The 20,284-nt window shown below is 35.8% G+C and overlaps 1 protein-coding gene across 2 annotated transcripts in view; it reads left to right on the forward strand.

The window, feature by feature from the left end:
• Positions 1–20,284, forward strand: part of FKTN (fukutin) — a 70,400-nt gene that overhangs the window by 32,094 nt on the left and 18,022 nt on the right. For both annotated transcript variants that reach the window (XM_008068898.1, XM_021717980.1), the window contains exons 4-9: positions 1,144–1,347; positions 4,090–4,367; positions 6,546–6,678; positions 10,757–10,886; positions 14,680–14,813; positions 16,914–17,041. In XM_008068898.1, the coding sequence (XP_008067089.1) occupies positions 1,144–1,347; positions 4,090–4,367; positions 6,546–6,678; positions 10,757–10,886; positions 14,680–14,813; positions 16,914–17,041 (1,007 nt within the window). The remainder of the gene's footprint in view (positions 1–1,143; positions 1,348–4,089; positions 4,368–6,545; positions 6,679–10,756; positions 10,887–14,679; positions 14,814–16,913; positions 17,042–20,284) is intronic.

Below are 20,284 nucleotides of genomic sequence, written 5' to 3' on the forward strand. Positions count from 1 at the left end.
CATCCAATGTAATACTATAAGAAAATGACTGACGGTACTGGGAAACTATGGGGGGCGGAGGGGGATGGGATTAACAGTCGCAAATATCTGTCTGGGGATCGGGAAACACCTCTTATCAACAGGGTGCCTGAATGAAACGTAATTGTACACCTAACCCTTAACTGTACCCCACAAAATCATAATAAAAAATACTGATTAAACAAAATAATAAATAAAATAAAATAAAATATTGCAGTATTGAAGGAGTGAACTATGTATGGGAATGATCAAGGAGACATTGTATTTGGTCTGAGTCTTTTGTTTAGAAAGGTTATTAAGCAACTTTCCAAATATGAAGAAAAACAGCACACACGATTTTTGTTTTTGAAAGATTGACATGACTGATTTTTGTCTTGTTTTATTTTTTGAGTTGAGGTCTCTGTCACCCAGGCTGGAGTGCAGTGGTGCTATCACACCTCTCTGCAGCCTCAACCTCCTGGGCTCAGGCAATACTTCTGCCTTAGTCTCCCAAGTAGCTGGAACTACAGGCATGCATCACCACATCCAGCTAAGTTTTGGGGTTTCTTTGTAGAGATACCTGGCCTAAAATTTTTTAACATTTTACACAATTTATTATATTTTCTAGGCTGGTCTCAAACTACTTGGCTCAAGCGATCCTCCTGCCTTGGTTTCCCAAAGTGCTGGTATTATAGGCGTGAGCCATCGTGCCCAGCTGACATAACTAATTTTTTCAAGCTGACAAATAATTTCTTTTTTCATTTTGTTTGAGAAGATTTAGCTAATACCGAGAGAATGATTTGTAAACCCAGAGCTTTCATGTCAGACACCACTTTCTCTATGGAGAGTTCTTATTCTTTTTATGTATAGTAAATTAGTAGCTTACTGACCTGTACTTTTATAATATGTTTTATATATTTTTATTATAGCGTATTTTACCTTATATTGTAAATAATTGTTTATTTTCTTAGAAGATTAGGAACTGTGTGTGTAATTTATTTGTGTACTTTTTAAGCACAGTGATAAACCTGGTATCAACTGGGTAAGCACTATGCATTCTTATCAAATTAATGAATAAAACTTTAATAAAAATAGGTTGTTGTAGTGATTTAGTGAAATTAAGAGGATTCTTTTTCTCTCAAACAGCGTGCAGTTAAAAAATTTATTATGCTAACATCCAGCCAAAACGTACCAGTGTTTCTTATTGATCCTTTGATTCTGGAATTGATTAATAAAAACTTTGAACAAGTCAAAAATACTTCTCATGGCTCCACTTCAGAATGCACGTTTTTCTGTGTTCCAAGAGACTTTACTGCATTTGCATTACAGTATCACCTGTGGAAGATTGAGGTAAGTGACTTGTTTTCAAATAATGGAATATGTGCCTTCTAAAAAATAGTATGGGATTAAACTAGTTTAAAATGTAAAATGTTAAAAAAAATTTTAGACCAGGCACAGTGGTTCATGCTTGTAATCCTGGCACTTTGGGAGGCTGAGGCAGGAGGATCGCTTTAGTCCAAGAGTTCAAAACCAGCCTGGGTAACCTACTGAGACCTTTCTCTGCAAAAACATAGAAACTAACGAGGTGTGGTAGTATACATCTGTAGTCCCAGCTCCTCGGGAGACTGATGCAGAAGGGTCTCCTGAGCCCAAGAGTTCAAGGCTGTGGTGAGCCGTGATTGTGCCACTCTACTCCAGCCTGGGTGATAAAATGAGACCTCGACCCCTCCCCCCCAAAAGTTAAACTCTTTATAAATTGTGTCAGGAATATTTTCAGCTATAAGTAACAAAACAATGATTGCTAAAGCAAATAGGGGATTTATTTTTCTCGTATAAGAGGTTAAAAGGTTAGTGGCTGTTGGTATTAGTTTAACCGCCCACTGATGTCATGACTTGCATCTCTGAAATTCTTTGTTTCCCTCATCAAGAGGGTTGAGAGGAAGGATGCTACTTTCTCACTGAGAGAGACTCCTCAATATCAATATCTGTAGGTCATTTTTATTGAACTGATCGATTTTCTCATAGAAAAAACCTATGTAAGACTTACAAACCCATTTTTACAAAGAGTATTTTATAATATTTATTTATTTTCCCCAAATGAAGTTCATAGAAATTATAACCTTCCTATATACATAATTCTCAAAATCAATATAATTTCTTAACTAGGCTGGACTTGGCGGCTCAGCCTGTAATTCCAGCACTTTAGGGGGCCAAGGTGAATGGATTGCCTGAGCCCGCAAGTTTGAGACCAGCCCAGGCAACTTAGCAAGACCTCATCTTTACAATAAAATAAAAAATTAGCTGGGCGTGGTAGTGCACACCTATAATTCTGGCTACTTGGAGGACTGAGGCAGAAGGATCGCCTGAGCCCAGCAGGTCAACACTGGGGTAGCCATGAGTGTGCCACTGCACTCCAGCTTGGGCTATGAAGTAAGACTCCAGCTCCAAAAAAAAAAATTCTTAACTATAATATAGTGTCAAAATAAAAGGAAATAATGTGTATTTTAGTGTGTGAATGCTCAGGTGTGAAAGCATAATAAAGTAATTCAGTTGCTTGTATTCATAAGTAGGATTACAGAATGTGATAACTACAAATATAAACTCATACTATGAATGGTATTGTTAGTAACGTGATTTTCCAAAATAGTGAATAAATTTTCAACAACAACAAAATAAAGTTGTCTCTCCATTGACATGTCTATTGTATTTCTGGGAAATAAAGACTCAGATAATTATAACCAAGTTTTTCACTACGTGATTGTCAGGACATTTGAATTTAGTAACTGGATAAATTTTCATATTTTGGATTGTAGATGTCTAGTGTTCTTGGTGTAGGCCTCTAAAATGTCATTTTTTTATTATGATAAATCAAAAATATCCTCACAAATTTCTAAGATGTCTGTTGGGTACAGTGCTACTTGCCTTAGAAACTGTTATTTTAGGAGAAAGGGAACATGGTACAGTTGGCAAAACTAATATGACCAGAGTCAGTGGAAGAAGCAAAGTGTCAGCTATACTCAGAATAAGCAAACAGGTTCAAGTTTATCCTCTATACATCTGACATCATACGTATAAGAGCCCTGGGATAGTCCTCCCTAAAACTTCTCCCAAGGTGGAGCTAATTATATCATTAAATCTAATAACTATAGGCTATTTGCACATGAATTTCCTTTATTAATGCCATTACCATAAAGTGAGCAAACCACTGCCAAGGCAACTGAGAGTAGATCTGTGTAGCACAGCCTTGACCTAGGCCTTTACTCTGCTTGATCAGAATAACTATTTTGTTCTCGACTTTTCTCTCCCTGATAGTTCTAAGAAGGCAGACCATATTATAGTCCTGCCTATTTCGTCTATCAGTCTTTTTCTGCTCCAACAACCTAATGTCACATTCCTTTGACGGTCTGGCTGTCCTTTCTGTTTTTTCCTGAATTTACCAGCTTATACTGCCTTTATTCTACACAGTAGTGTTTTTCTCAGAATTGGCCTCCCTTGCCCTCACCCTCAATCAGTGCTTTCCACCCCAAATGTACCTAGAAAGAAAAGAGGAATTCTACAGTTGATAACTAATGAAACTAATAATGTTGGAAAGTGCACTTTGCCTCACATTATGTTTCAGTTTATTTTAATGATTTGCATTATGATGGGGTTCTTTTGTGGTAGTATTTTAAGGTGTTGGGATATAAATTCTGAGATGAAAGAACTATTTTTTTTGAAGTACTTTTGAAGATAAAGGTTATTAGAAATTAAGACTTAAAAGCTTAATTTTAAGTGTTATCCTTAATATTAACATTTACTTTATAGAAAATAACCAGAGAACACTAACATAAGCATTATGATTCCAAGGAAGAAATTTGTATTACTTTTCATAAAGTGTGCCTTTGGCTATATCTTCCATGCTATGATTTTTCATTTTGCTAGTTTCCTTTATTCTCCAGGCACTTCCTTCTTGTTCATTACCCTCATTTTAAAATATTTTAACAAAGAACAGATTAGCACAAACATATGGCTCAATTCAATATAAAAATCACTTTCGTTTTGCTACTAGTGTTTGGTTTTAAGTATTCAAGCTTGATGTTTCTTTGGTTCTAGGAAGGTTGGTTTCGGATAGCTGAGAATATGGGGTTTCAGTGCCTAAAGATTGAAAGCAAAGATCCCCGTCTAGATGGGATAGACTCACTTTCTGGAACTGAAATCCCCCTGCACTATATCTGCAAATTGGCAGCTCATGCCATCCACTTGGTGGTCTTTCATGAGAGGAGTGGTAACTACCTCTGGCATGGCCATCTACGACTCAAAGGACACATTGATAGGAAATTTGTTCCCTTTCGAAAGTTACAGTTCGGTCGTTACCCTGGAGCTTTTGACAGGTGAGTTCAGAGTCAAAAGGGGAAATGCAAAATGAGTGTTGTTCAGATGAATTTTTGCACTCTTTTTACATTTTAATATTGAAATATGCATTTCACATAAATGTGTATGTAACATTGTCTTAATGCCCTCAAATTAGAAGCAACGCAAATGTCCTTCAGCAATAAAAGGATAAATTTACACAAACATATCTCTCTTTCTCTCTCTCTCTCTCTCTCTCTCTCTCTCTATATATATATATATATATATTTAGCCATTCATAGAATAAAATATTATACAGAAGAGAAATAAATGAACTAGAAGACTGTGCAACAGCATGGATGAATTCAACTATGTTGAGTGACACAAGGCCCAAAAGAATACAAATATAATTACATCTGTAAGAAGTTGAAACACAGGCTAAATTATGTTCATGGATTTATACTTTTATAGTAAAAATATTAAGAATAGTAAGAAAGGAATACCAGAAGAGACGGCTAGAGTTTATCTCTAAGGGGAATGGTAGGACATGTAGAGAACTGCAGGAACACTGACAAAATTCCATTTCTGTAGTGGAAATTTGGGTGTTTATAATTCATTATTTTGTGTCTTTATGTTATGTGTATTTTTCTGTACTTCTCAAAACTATGTGCAAAAATTCACTCTTAGTTACCACAAGAATAAAAATATTTCTTATGAGAAACATTTATTTGAAGGACTCATAAATTTCATTAGTTTAGTCTTATGGTATTAACACTTGCAGGATAAGAAAATGTTCTCGAGTTTGGGCATTAAGTATGATGTTTCTAACCTAGAACTGTACTTTTTCTTCTCTTGAAGTCACTAATGATGATGTAACAGTCTGCTTTGAATACCAGAATCTGATGAGAAGGTAGCAGTTAGTATTTATAAGAATTTTCACATTAAAAACTCTATCTCGGCGACTTCCAGAGAGACATTGCTTATCTGTTATACTTGAGAAGTATAAGAATATGTTTATTCTTGCCTTCTTATTAGTCCTTAAAATTACATATTTGAAAACGACTTTAAATGTATTTAAAATTGGAGCCTTCTATATTTTTTGTTTATGTGAAGTCAAACCTTTTCTGAACCAATCCAGGTTTTCAAAATAAAATGACCAAAAAAAAAAAAGAGTAGGGGTACGGATATATTTTGCTGTTAATATTGGCTCCTCTTATTATTTTAGTCAAAATCTTAATAGCCACTATTCTCTTTTTTTTTTTTTTTTTTTTTTGAGTCAGAGTCTTCTCACTCTGTTTGTTACCCAGGCTAGAGTGCAGTGGCACAATCACAGCTCACCACAGTCTCGAACTCCTGGGCTCAGTGATCCTTGTACCTCAGCCTCTCAAGTATCTAGGACTACAGGTGCACACCTCCATCATGGCTTATTTTTTCACTTTTGTAGGTAGAGATCTTGCTATGTTGCCCAGGCTGGTATCAAATTTCTGGACTCAAGCAGTTCTCTTTCACCTCGGACTCCCAAAGTGCTGAAATTACAGGCGTGAGCCACTGTGCACAACTAATAACCACTACTCTCTTACCACTTTTATGTATGTTTTTTTCTTATTCTGTATTTCAAATAGTTTCTTTAGGAAGATATTACCTTTTAGTTTTTTAAAGCATTGTAAATTTATTTCAAGTTTTGTTAATAATTTTATAAAGTTCAAAATTGTCAGTCAGCAAATACTTATTAAACATAAAAATGTACCGATAGATAAAAGTCATCTCTACATTGTATAATTTTATATAAAGAGGAGTGGGAAACTCTCAAAGAATATTTGTAGAGCATGGCATTCAAAATACATAAGACCAATTTTTAGATTTACATTTTGCCATTAATGATACTCTCAGGCCAGTGGAATTTGTGTATCTTAGGTATTTTTACTTCTCTAAAAGTAAATTGATAGTTTAATATTATGTCACTTTACTTTCTGCTTAAATGCCAAGGTATGTATAAACAAATACAAAACTGTTTTAAAATACATTAATCAAAATATTTAAAACTCAAGTGCTGTTTGATATCAGGTTCTCAAAGTCTTACTAAAGTTGCTATTTGATATCTGAGGTAATTGAAGAAAATATACTTGATGTTTAGCTATTTTGCTAATGTTTAATATTTTTAAGAAGCTGTCAATGTTATGGGTTAGATTCTTTAACTAAATCTTAACTTTTGTTTTCAGGCCAGAGTTACAGCAAGTTGCTGTTGATGGGCTAGAAGTTCTCATTCCAAAAGATCCAGTGCACTTTGTAGAAGAAATACCACACTCTAGGTTTATTGAGTGTAGGTATAAAGAAGCTCGAGCATTCTTTCAGGTTAGATGCAAACAAAAAATTTACTTTCTAAATTAAAGAAAATATTGTGGTTATTTTTAATATTTGGGGATGGGGAAATGAAAGAACTTATGGAAAATAAGTAAGAAAATCTTTTTTTGATTCATCTATTTTCTTCTAACTTGTTTCCTTTTAATTTTTTATCTATTTTATTTTTTTGAGTTAGAGTCTTACTCCCAGGGTGGAGTGCAGTGACACACTCATGCCACTTCAGCCTCGAACTGCTGGGCTCAGTAATCATTCTGCCTCAGCTTTCCAAGTAGCTGGAACTACAGTTATGCGCCACCATGTCCAGTTATTTTTTTGATTTATTGTAGAGACAAGGTCTTCATCATGTTGCTCAGGCCGGTCTTGAACCCTTGGGCTCAGGCAGTTCTCTCACCTCAGGCTCCCAAAATGCTGGGATTACAGGCTTGAGCTACTGCGCCTGGCCCCTTTTAATTTTTTAAGAAGCAGATTAAAAATCTTAAACTATTTGTTTCCTCAACTAATAGATTGATATCTATTAGTTGTTTTATTTGATTAGAACCCAGATAGATTTAACCCTTAGTTAAGATAGCCCATTAACTTTATAAAAGATAGTATATTCTCTTTTTGAAGCAATCCAAGTATGATGAAGCCACTGTAGAAGATGGGTCAGGTAGATTTAGAAAAGACTTCATGAAAATACGGTTTTTTAAGTGTTACTATTGAATATGAATTTTTTGTATTTGTGAAGGTTTTTGAAGATAAATGGTACACAATGATCAATTGCTTTTAAAGTTTATTTTACTGGCATAGTTTTCAATTCAGTAAATATTTATTGAAATTCTTTTTTCTCAGACTTCTGACCCTGGGCATATAAAGATGATTTTGAAAGGCATAAAAATTCAGCTCTAAGATGACATGAAAAGAGGAGATACAGTGAACCTAGGCAAATTTTCAGTGAGGTTTTGGTACCCTAATCTTTCTACTTGTCCTTTGTTTTGGGGGGCTCTCTGCCAAGAAAGCTGTATACACAAGGACAGAAACAATATAAAATGAAGTTCCAGCTTTATTATTGCTGTCAAGTGCTGAGGACCCACAAATACAAGGTTTCTTTGGTACAGTGTGCTGGCACACAAGACCTAGGCCTGACAACCCAAGTGGACCTTTCTAGACCTATTTCCTTAAATCTATAATTGTGCATCTATTAAATTTACACAATCGACCTCATAAATGGAAAGCTGGAAATCCACATGCGTGTATGAGCCTATTCTAGTAGGAGGGTGCTGCCTGACATATCTCTATAATAAGAAGTAGGAAAGATGGACTTTGTTGCTTAAACTTGACTACTTAACTCTTGTGTCTTAAGGTGTTTGCTCAGGTTGTCACCTCTGCTGTAGCAATTATCACAGTGAACTGTGAACATCTGTCTTGTCTCCCTACTAAATTTTGTGAACTTCTTGATGACAGGCATGTTATTTTATTCACCTCTGTAGCCCCAACATCTACCATGGTACATGGCACAAAGATCCAGAGGGTCAGTTTTAAAATTAAACTGAACATGCATGTTTATGAACACTAGATGGCGCCAAACAGCCTTAAATACAATGCTTGATGTAAAACAAACTAATAGACCTCATAGAGCAGCCTCTTAACTTTCTTCTTTTTAAAATAATAATTTTAAAACAATTTAAAACACATTATAGCTGCAAGTACACTACATATAACTTTCTTCCTGAACCATTTGGGAGTAAATTGATTATCAGATACCTTACAACCTGAAATAATTTAGTATTTGTAAAAAATAGGAACATTCTTCTACATGGCCTAATACAAAAGTTAGGAAATTAACACACACATTATTACTATTTAATTCCTATTCAAATGCCATGTCATGTTAGGAAAGGTATATCAAAGGTGGGAGTATATCCATACAGACGGCAGCCCCAGCAGAACATAACTATCAGACCTGATGTTTTTGTAGAGTACAGAGTTTCCATAGTTGCTGTTTACTTGATCCTTTCAGTCACTCTGTGCAATAAGGAAGTTATTTTCTTCACAGATAAGAAAACTGAGGTTTCAAGATGTCAGTTACACAGTTGTCATTGGCTGAGCATAGATTAAATCTTAGGTCTTCAAACTCCTAGCACCAGACTTTTTCTGTTGCCACAAGGATAAGAACATGTATTTCTCATTCAAGTCATATGTTCTAAAAGAAGTTATGACTCTGAGGAATGGGGTGTGTTCATATTGAAGAGATTCTATATAATCTTTATGTTTTGTAGACAGTAACTTATCTGCAGGAAACTCACTTCCTCTGTAGGGGCACTTAACTGTATTCTCTCCTGCTATATTGTAAAATAATTATAAGATATTTTAGGCATAGGATTTTGTAGCCATGGGAGTGGCTTAATCAATTATTTATTCATGTATCGACTCATCAATATGTGTTGCTTATATGTTATGTGCCGGGAACCATTCTAAATCCATAGATGCAGTGATGGAGAGATAGAGTACCTGCCCTCAAGGAACCATCTTTATGGTCTAATGGAATATAAGTAAAATCAACAGTTATAATTAAATATGATACAAATTATAGTAAAAGTATGTACAAGTGGTAACTCTTATAAGCTTGTTAAGGAAACAGATTATTTCATTTGTCTTTGTATATCTAGTACCCAACATGATCCCTTGCTTCACAAATGCTGAATAGGAACATTCCTAAATAGGAACACTGGGAGAATAAATACATCCATCTTCCTGGGAAAATCAGGGAATGTTTTCTCAGTGGCTGGTTGAGACATGAAAGATTTTATTAGTCAAGGATATATTAGACAAAGGAAACAACATGCATAAAGGCATAGAGACTTGAAAAGCATATTTGGGAAGTTATAAGATATTGCCATAATATGAACAGTGTGAGGAGAGATGGAGCTGGACCGGTAGTCGAGGACTGGAACACCATGTCCTTGTTTGCAAGGCCAAGAAGTTTAGATTTTGTCCAATAGATAGTGAAACATAACTGTAGAATGTATAGTGCTTTCCTCGGTTCTAAAACACTCTAAAAATAAAATCATAAAGCCAAGATGACTAACTAAATGATGATAATATTTGTGTAAGACTTTATAATTTTCAAGACATTTTTCTTCTTAAGTCTTCACAACAGTCCTGCAAAGTATAATAATTATTATTTAATTACAGATGAGAAAATTAGATAAGAGGGATTTGTTTATTCTTTCATTCTCTCATTCATTCAACAACTATTCAGGCAGTGTTCTATGCACTGGAGGTACGATGGTAAACAAAATGAAGTCACTTTCCTCATAGAGCTTATGTTCTGTGAGAAGATGATTATGCCGACGGTCCCAGCAAAAAAGCAGTGGAGCTAAATTTGAACACAGATAATCTGATTCAAAAAATTAGGCTCTTTTTACTGTACTATACAGTCTTCAAAGTCCAATAGCATTAGTGAATGATGAAACAACATTGAATTCATTTTACTTCAGCTCTTATAATTAGCTTTCTTTTCCACTAACTGTCCAGCCTGCTAAATTGTGTTGCAGAGAACTGATTAAGGTGTAAGTCTCATCCTTTCCCTTTTAACTTGTCTTTTCTAGACTCTACTCCTATATTCTGATTTTAATGTGTGACTAGCCGGGCTCGGTGGCTCAGCCTGTAATCCCGCGCCTTTGGGAGGCTGAGGTAAGTGGATTGCCTGAGCTCGCAGGTTCGAGACCCGCCTGGGCAGGCGAGACCTCATCTCTACAATAAATCAAAAAATTAGCCGGGCGTGATAGCGCACGCCTGTAGTTCCAGCTACGTGGAAGGCTGAGGCAGAAGGATTGCCGGAGCCCAGCAGGTCGAGGCTGCGGTGGCCGGGAGCGGCCACTGTACTCCAGTCTGGGCGACAGAGTGAGACTCCAACTCAAAAAAATAAAAAATAATAATAATGATGTGTGACTAACAACCATAAATGTGATTTTTATAATAGAAAAATATATATTGGATTAATTTTTAGATTTAATTCAAATATCATGGAAATGTCCCTAGCAATTTAGAAATGGCTGTAATAGCTGACTATTTATTATATCTGTAGCAGTACCTTGATGATAACACTGTGGAAGCTATGACCTTTCGGAAGAATGCAAAGGAATTACTGCAAGTAGCAGCTAAAACATTAAATAAATTGGGAGTACAATTCTGGCTGAGCAGTGGAACCTGTCTAGGTAAAATTCTTATTACTTTCTATTTGTCTTTTTTAATTTCATTCTCTGACTTTAGGAATGACTTCTTGAGATAACAAAACATTGGTGATATTTGAAGTATCATATTTACAGACAGAATAAACATTTATGCATGGAACAAGGATCTATTGATTTCGTTAAGTCATTTCAGAACATGTAGACTATACAGTAGTCTCCTCTTATCTATATGGATGTGTTTTAAGACCCCCCAGTGGATACATGAAACCTTGGATAGTAACAAACCCTATATACTCTTCTGTTTTTTCCTATACATACATACTTATGATGAAGTTTAATTTATAGATTAGGCACAGTAAGAGATTAACAACAATAAGTAAAAATAAAATAGAACAATTAGAACAATATACTGTAACAAAAGTTGTGAGAGTATGATCTCTGCCTCTCAGAATATCTTCTTGTACTGTACTCAACCTAGTTCTAATGATGTGAGATGATACAATGCCTAACTGATGAGATGAGGTGAAGCGAAAGATGTAGGTAGGCATTGTGATATAGTATTAGGCTGATACGGAAAAGTAATTTATAACTTTAGAATTTTTTTTTTGGCTGCCTTTTTTTTTACTGAAAACTTTTTTTTCTTTTTTCTCTTTATTTCAATAGTTTTAAAGCAGGGGTCCCCAGCCCCGGCCCATGGAACAGTATTGGTCCATGGTCTGTTAGGAACAGGGCCACACAGTGGGAAGTGAGTAGTGGGCAAGCAAGCAACGCTATATTTACAGCTGCTGCCCGTCACTCACATTACTGCCTGAGCTTGACCTCCTGTCAGATGAGCAGCGGCATTAAATTCTCATAGGAGCACAAATACTATTGTGAACTGAGCATGTGAAGGAGCTAGGTTGCACACTTATGAGAATCTAATGCCTGAGGTGGAGCTGAGGCAGTGATGCTAGTGCTGGGGAGTGGCTGCAAATACAGATTAACATTAGCTGTAAGGTTTGACTGCACTAATAAATCAGTTGTTTGTGGACTTACATCAGAACCCTATTTGTGAGTGGCAAGTGCGTTGATGTACTTCAGTTGTGTAGCTGCATCTGGTGGCAGGCTTTAAGTCAGAATCCAACCCTTATTTTAGTCTATGTGTGTGTGGCCTGCCCATTATTTTATTTACCACTTTTGTCTGCATCTCTTTTTTTTTTGTGGTGAGTTGTATATTTATTTAATTATATGTAATGAACAATGATTGTAATAATAATAGAAATAAATAGAAATAGAAATAAAATGCACAATAAATGTTATGCACTTGAATCATCCCAAAACCATCCCCTCCTCACTCCCCAGTCCATGGAAAAATTATCTTCCACAAAACGGTTCCCTGATGTCAGAAAGGCTGGGGACCACTTCTTTAAAGAGTACAAATAGATTTTGGTTACATGAATGCATTGTATAGTGGCAAAAAAGTCTGGGCACCCCTGAATTGTTTATTTCTGGAATTCACAATTTTATATTTTCAGACTGTGATTGACCATGGTAACTAAAACTGATGGAAGTGAAACTATGGATAAAGGGGGAGCTACTTTAGAATCTGAGGGTTGTATTAGATGACAAGTAAGGAAACTTCCATTTTTAATAATCTATAATTCTTTGGTAGAATTCTTTTAGCATCTCAAATAATATTGCCTAATAGCAATACCTGTAAGGAAAACTGTAGTCATTTATTTTTAAATAACTTGAATGGAATGATTAGAAAGATGGTAGGAGAGACCCAGGAGTCTCCTCTATTAGTGTGCAAGTAATATATATAATATATCATATGTAAAGATGATAGTATTTAATAATATGTAAGTATTATAATCAGTAATTAAGTACTGATCCTCCTTCCTTGGCCTCCTGAGTGGTTGGGGCTATGGGATGAGTTTTATTTCATAGGATTAGATTTAAGGTGCTTTACCAAAATTATTTTTTTTTAATTAAATACTATACTAAAAGACTTCATTGTAGGAGTCATGTGAACCTTCTCTTTACACCTACCTGCCTACCTACCTGCCTATCTTTACTGGGTCTGAGTACTCAGCTTCCTCAAAAACTTTCATGAGGCTGGGTACGGTGGCTCACAACTGTAATCCCAGCACTTTGGGAGGTTGAGGTGAGAGGATTGCTGAAGACCAAGAGTTTGAGACCTTAATATTGTCATTAGGTAATAATAATATTTAATAATAAAGTATATATGTTATTTTTTGGAGCAATGGCATGACACCTAATTTAAAAGTAGATTATATTAAGCATTTTTACAGATAATCTTTTGGCAGTATATTATACATTGAAGCTGATACTTTTTTTTTCTTTTTTGAGTTAGGGCCTCACTCTGTCGTCCAGGCTGGAGGGAGTACAGTGACATGATCTCAGCTCATGGCAGCCTTGACCTTCCAGGCTCAGGCAGTCTTTCTACCTCAGCATCCCAAGTACCTGGGACTACAGGCACATGCTACCACACGCAACTAATTTTTTTTTTATTTTTTATAGGGACAAGGTTTTGCTGTGTTGCCTAGGCTGATCTCGAACTCCTGGGCTCAAGCAATTTATCCGCCTCAGTGCTAGGATTACAGGCATGAGCCACCACATCTGTCTGCTTTTCTTTTTATGTGACCTGTCAGATAGGCACCATTTAGAACTGTTAAGTTCTACAAATTATTGCTCGGGAAAGGTATATTGGTTAAGCAAAAATAAAACATTCTTAACAGCATTTTAACTTTAAAAGGAGGGCCCAGTTAACATTTTTAAAGCTAATGGTTTATTCAGATATTAAAATAATCATGAAGTTTTTGTTTGTGTTTTAGTCTAGTCTCATTTTACCCAGACTGGAGTGCCATGGTGCAATCTTGGCTCACTGCAGCCTCCATTCCCTGAGTTCAAGCAATTCTGCTGCCTCAGCTTCCCAAGTAGCTCGGACTATAGGCACATGCCACCATGCCTAGCTAATTTTTTGATTTTTTGATTTTTTTTTTTTTTTTTTTTTTTGTAGAGATCAGGTCTTGCTACGTTGCTTAGGCTGGTCTCAAATTCATGGGCTCAAGCAGTCTTCCCACTTCAGCCTCCCAAAGTGCTGGGATTACAGGCATGAGTCATTGCACCCAGACTCATGATAGTTTTTAGGAAGCAGAGAATACTCAGACAAGTAAAAGTAGGTAAGTAGGTAGGTAGGTAGATAGAAGGTTTAGGTGACTCCTACAGTGAAGTCTTTTTGTATGAGATTTAATTTTTTTTTGAGGAGGAGGAGGAGGAGTGGGGTGAAGTGGCACACCAGGCTGGGGTGCAGTGGCACACTCATGACCACTGCAGCCTCGACCTGCTGCCCTCAGGTGATCCTTCCACCTCAGCCTTCCAAGTAGCTGCACCCACAGGCATGCGCCACCCCTTCCGGCTAATTTTTTGATTTATTAAAAAAAAAAATATGGTGAGCATATTGCTCAGGCTGGTTTCTAACCCCTGAGCTGAGGCAGTCCTCTCGACTCCACATTCCCAAAGTGCTGGGATTACAGGTGTGAGCCACCGTGCCAGTGGGATTTAATTTTTTAAAAATAATTTTAGTAAAGCACCTTGAGTCTAATTCTATGAAATAAAATCCATACTGTCCCAGTCACTCAGGAGGCCAAGGCAGGAAGATCACTTGAACCATAAATTTGAGTTCAGCCTGGGCAGTGTAGTGAGACCCTGTCTTTTTTTTTAACTCATTGTTACAAAGATTATTCATTATAATTATTAATTTTTTTCAAATCCAAATTTAAAAAAATAATTTTATCACTCTTTTCTTTTTTAGGATGGTATCGGCAGTGCAACATTATTCCTTATAGCAAAGATGTTGACCTAGGGATTTTTATACAAGATTACAAATCTGATATTATTTTAGCATTTCAGGATGCAGGACTTCCACTTAAACACAAATTTGGGAAGGTCAGTAACAAAAATCAGCTTCATTTCATAAGTAACACATCTCAATTGTAAAGTTCATGTTAAACAACTTAGACATAGTTAAGAATGCTGCATATGAAGGCTGGGCATGGTGGCAAACACCTATAATCCCAGCACTTTGGGAGGCTGAGGTGAGAGGATTGCCTGAACCCACAGATTCAAGACCAGCCTGAGCAACTTGGTGAGACCTCGTCTCTACAAAAATAAAAAAATAAAAATAAAATTAGCCGGGTACTCAGTGTTGACCAGGATGAGCTCACCACTTGTTACCATTTGTAACTTCTTTACTGTTTAAGGAAAAGTTAGAAAATTTGACTTTCTGTTAATGATGAGGAAAGAAGAATTTTAGACTCATAAATTAATTTATTGACATTATATTAGACAAAAATATAATATAAAATTAATGTAATATAGAAATACAATTAATATAAGGGAGAATTCTACTCACCCACCCCACCTAAGTTACATGACTTCTCATGAGTTTTTTAATTTTATGCTCACTCATGTATGAATGTCATTACCAACACTAAATAGTCCTTTGATAGCTAAGGGGAGAAATATAGAAATTTTTTAAACAATTTCAATTTCTTGTTTATCTTACATGTCCTTGGTTATAGCAGTTTGCTCAAAGGTCAGTCAGGCATAGATCATCGTGGCCTAGATGAAATCTCCCTCTGGACAATTTGATTCCTATGCCCTAAGCCTATGTTTCTTTTGCAGTTATCTTGCTCTTAATTTGCTTGTCTGGGAGGTCTTATCCTACAAGCAAGTAAAGTATACTTAGTCTCTGAAAAATTGTTTCTTCTATGTAAATAATCATGCTATTTTACTAAAAAAAAAGTAATAAAATATTTTCCTGAGGTCAGACTTAAAACAATAGAACTCTAGTCATTCAGCAAACATTTACTGAGCATTCACTGTATATCTAGCACTGTCCTCTGCACCTGCTACACAAATATGAATAAATTATAGCTTTTACCCTTGAGAAGCTCACTGTCTAATTGGGAGGGGGGAAAACTGCATAAATAATTATTATGTGATTGGTGCTGTAGCAGACAGATGTGCCAAGTGCAATGGGGATGTAATTATTTGTGTGATAAATTTCTTAGGGAAATGCTCTCAGAATTCTCTTTCTTAATCTTAACTTTTATTTTTTATGTATATAACAAGATCCTATGTATATAGCTGTGGGGAACATCACTTTACTTCAATACTTATTTAATGATTGTAATGAGAGATTTATTTCCTTATCATTTTACTTGACTATTAAAAAGAGTAATTTTTCTTTGGTTTCTTTTCTTCCTTAGTCAGAAAGCTGCTTTGGAACAGGATGTTTCTTTTTTTTTTTTTTTTTTTTGAGTTGCAATTTCACTCTGTTGCCCAGACTGGAGTGCAGTGGCACGCTCCCGGCCACTGCAGCCTCGCCCTGCTGGGTTCCGGAGATCCTTCCACCTCAGCCTTCCAAGTAGCCAGAACTACAGGCACGCGTTACCACACCCGGCTAATCTTTTGATTTATTGTAGAGACGAGGTCTCCCCAAGCTGCCCGGGTCTCGAACCCTCAGGCTCAGGCAATCTACTCGCCTCGGCCTCCCAAAGTGCTGGGATTACAGGCTTAGCCACCCAGCCCGGCCAGATGTTTCTACTTTTTCTGCAGAGTGATAATTTAACTACCATAAGTTATTTACTCTTAGTTGTCGTCAATTATAAGAAGCAACATTATTTTAGATGCAGTTAAGAAATATATTAACATAACAATACAAAGTGTACCTGGTCCTAAATCAGGGGAAGTGAGGGCCAGCTGGAGGCCCAAACATTACCTGCATGCAGCCTACTTGTGTAGTTAACCCTGACTTGTACCTCACATCTGTATAGTAACATTTTTTTAAAAATAAATTAATTAAACAACAACGTACTATTGATATATCCCAATTTCAGAGGTGCTTTAAGTTGAAAAAGTATATCTTAGAATTAATACTCTATGTATGTAAAATGTAAGAATCTTTGTTTCCTTTTTTTTTTTAAGTTTTTAAAAATATATTTCCTTTGTTTCAGTGTGTGAAGGTTTTCCTCTTCCCCCTAGGTAGAAGACAGCTTGGAACTATCCTTCCAGGGAAAAGATGATGTAAAACTTGACATTTTTTTCTTCTATGAAGAGACTGACCACATGTGGAATGGAGGCACTCAGGCCAAAACAGGAAAAAAATTTAAGTATGAATCAAATAAATTTTACTTATGAAGAGGTTACAGAAATAATTGCAGAAGGTAGAAATAAGGAAGTAATTGACAGTGAAAAACAAAAATAGAAAACCTCTGTCAAGGCTTCGTTATTACTTAATACTTTTTCAGAGTACCCATAGAGTTCACTTACGCCTATGGAGTGAGAAAAACTATGAAGACAGTCTGGTTTGTCAATCCAAGGAGTCATTATGATTAGAATTAGATACTGTCATCATCAGAAAGATGATACCAAAGCAGGGAACACAAAAATCAAGTCTAGAGCCTAAGCCAAAAATGTGATTGTCAGAGCAGTAGGAATTTGATAGTTATATGGGAATGGATAAAGGTCGTTAAGCAGGAAACAGTTAAGGTTGTTAAAGTTTAAGTAAAAAAGTTGGAATTGAACAGGGCGGAGGCCATGAGTGCTGGGCAAGCTTTAGAATGTGCCTTTGTTATAGACTGAGGGCTAATCCTTAAACTCACCGGACTTAAGAGCTACCATAATTTTATTTTTCTTTGAGTTAGAGTCTCTTTCTGTCACCCAGGCTGGAGTGCAGTGGCACAGTCATGGCTCACTGCAGCCTTGACATCCTGGGTTCAGGTAATCCTTCTGCATCAGCCTCCCAAGTAGGTGGGACTACAGTGCCACCGTCCGGCTAATTTTTAAAAAATTTTTATAAAGACAAGGTCTCACTGCTTTCCAGTCTAGTCTTGAACTCCTGATCTCAAGTGACCCTACTACCTTGGCCTCCCAAGTGCTAGGATTATGGGCATGAGCCACCACACCTAACCTAACAGCTACCATAACTTTTACAAATGTAAGATAATATCAATTACATGATGCATCATTATTTTATGTGCTATCAAGAAAGGAAAAACACAATTATAATTGTAAGACACCTGATTTACAGATGGAAAAATTGGAGTAAGTTTCCTCAGAATTGATGAAATACAGTATGTTAGATTGGCATTGTTAACATCTATTTGATTTTTTTGTTTGTTTTTTGTTGCTGCCATTGTCAAATTCTAGTGAGAAAAGATAAAATGGCATTAGAGTAACTATAACTGTGTTCTCCTTTTTGGTGCAGTTGGCCTGTTTCAATTCTGAAAGAGAGACAGTGAGAACCTGAAGAGCATAGACTTTGGAGTCAGGCAGACCTGGGGAGCCTCATCTCCACTCTAATTAATGGCCTTCAGGTTTTCTGAACATTAATAACTTTATCAATTAAATTTAGGTAATACTGCTGTGTGTTAGACACTATCTGAAAATTTTACATGTATCAACTTATCTAATCCTCACAACAACCTTAGGAGGTAGATATTCTGTGAGGCACTTAGAATTTCAGTATTATTTATTCAAGATCACACAGCAAGTAAGTATAGGAGTCAGACAGCAGTCTCTTTCTAGAGTTTATGCTTTTAGCCACTATTCCACACTCCCTAATACACCTGACAATATGAAGCACTCAGTATAGTACTTAGCACTTAGTAAGTTATCAGCAAATAAGGGTTATTATTGTTATTATTTAGTGTTATCAACATATGATTTCTATCTTTACTGCCATTATTTTGGTAGCCATATGACCGAAGGTATAAATTTACCTCACCAAGAGGTAAGATTAGGGCTTATGACAGTAAATAAATTTGAGCCACTGAGCACAAAGGAAAATATTCTGTAAACACAGAGGAGGAATTTCAAACTCCTTCTGGTTTCTCCTGGGTGCACCAACACATCCTGCTGGGATCCCTGAATCTTTACTTAAAGGCAAGGAATCTTTATATAAGGTTAAACTTATTCTGGAGGTATAAGAGTAATACAACCCTTTTTTTCAAAATCACAAATTATCCCCAAATTGACATTGATTCCAGAGCATATTCTTGAAACTTTTATTTATTATAAAAGTTATTTTGCTTTCTGACAACAAACTCTTTCATGCTGGGTAAACTCTGATTATAAGACAGAAATTAGTACGTTAATGAATATATCATTGACAATGTCACTATGGCTACATGAATGGGGGGGTAAATATTTTTGATGCTTCACTGTAGTATATTTATTCAAAATATGATAGAGATGGCAAATTTAATGTATAATTTAGATGCATTTTTTTTTTTAAAAAGCAATAAGATAGTATAACAGAAATTAAGGGTATGGAGCTAGTGTGCTTGCTTTTGAATCATAATTCCACATTTTTCAGCTATATATCTACCTTTGGCAATTTATTTAACCTCTCTATGTCTAAGTTTCTTCAACTATAAAATGGAAATAATAGTAGAAATTGCCATATAGAATGGTTTTAAGGATTAAAAGAGTTAACACATGAAAAGGGCCTTGAGAGGTGTCAGGACGTCCTGAATGCTAAGTAATTATTGACTGCTATTACTAATACCACAGTAGTAGTAGTGGTGGTGGTGGTGGTGGTAGTAATAGTAGTAGTAGTAGTAGTAGTAAAGAAAACTATTCCTCTTCCTAATCTCATGAAAAATTTTCATATTAGAGACATGTATAATTATCTCAGGATTAAATTGCTACATCTATTCTTAGAGAACTCATACACGAGTGTCACCTTTTTTCTAAGAAAGATAATTTCTAAAGCTAGCATTAGAAACCTGTTTTTCTTAAATTTCCTTCTAAGGCTTGAATTTTTCTTCTCATGACATGATCTGAAACCTGAAAACCTTAAAAGAACTGTTCATTTCCAACTACTACATTTCTGGATAGAAAAAGCTTCTTTCATTCTGCTTTAACTGCTCTTTATAGTAGCAGTGTTTGGGAAGTGTGAAGTGCTCTGATTATTTAGCAAGAGAAATGAGCAGTGATAGAACTGACTGGACAGATGGTGTGAGTCCCAGAATTTCTATCATGTTACTGTGACCTTAAAAGGCAGAGAAAAGAACAGGAGATGGCTGTGTAGAGTAGTTTCTTTGGAAGATTTCCCCAGCCATATGCCATTTTTATTCTTTTCAGCACTATTTACTTTAAGGAAATGCAGTATTTTTAACACTACTATTCCCTGGGGTAAAGATTCTAAAAACTTTAAAGCTATTCTAAAGGTCTTTTTGATGGATTTTTAATTTTTGAGTAGGTTATATTTTACATAGTAAAATAGTCAAAGGATATAAAGAATGTCTATGAAAAGGAAACCTTTCCCCAAACTCTGCTCTTCATTTTCTCATTTCTAGACTTTTTTTGCCCTAGAGGTAACCATGATTACTCATTTCTTTTGTATCCTT

This window comes from Carlito syrichta, unplaced genomic scaffold (genome assembly GCF_000164805.1).
Source record: "Carlito syrichta isolate Samal-C Ts95f unplaced genomic scaffold, Tarsius_syrichta-2.0.1 Scaffold311632, whole genome shotgun sequence".
Lineage (NCBI taxonomy): Eukaryota > Metazoa > Chordata > Mammalia > Primates > Tarsiidae > Carlito > Carlito syrichta.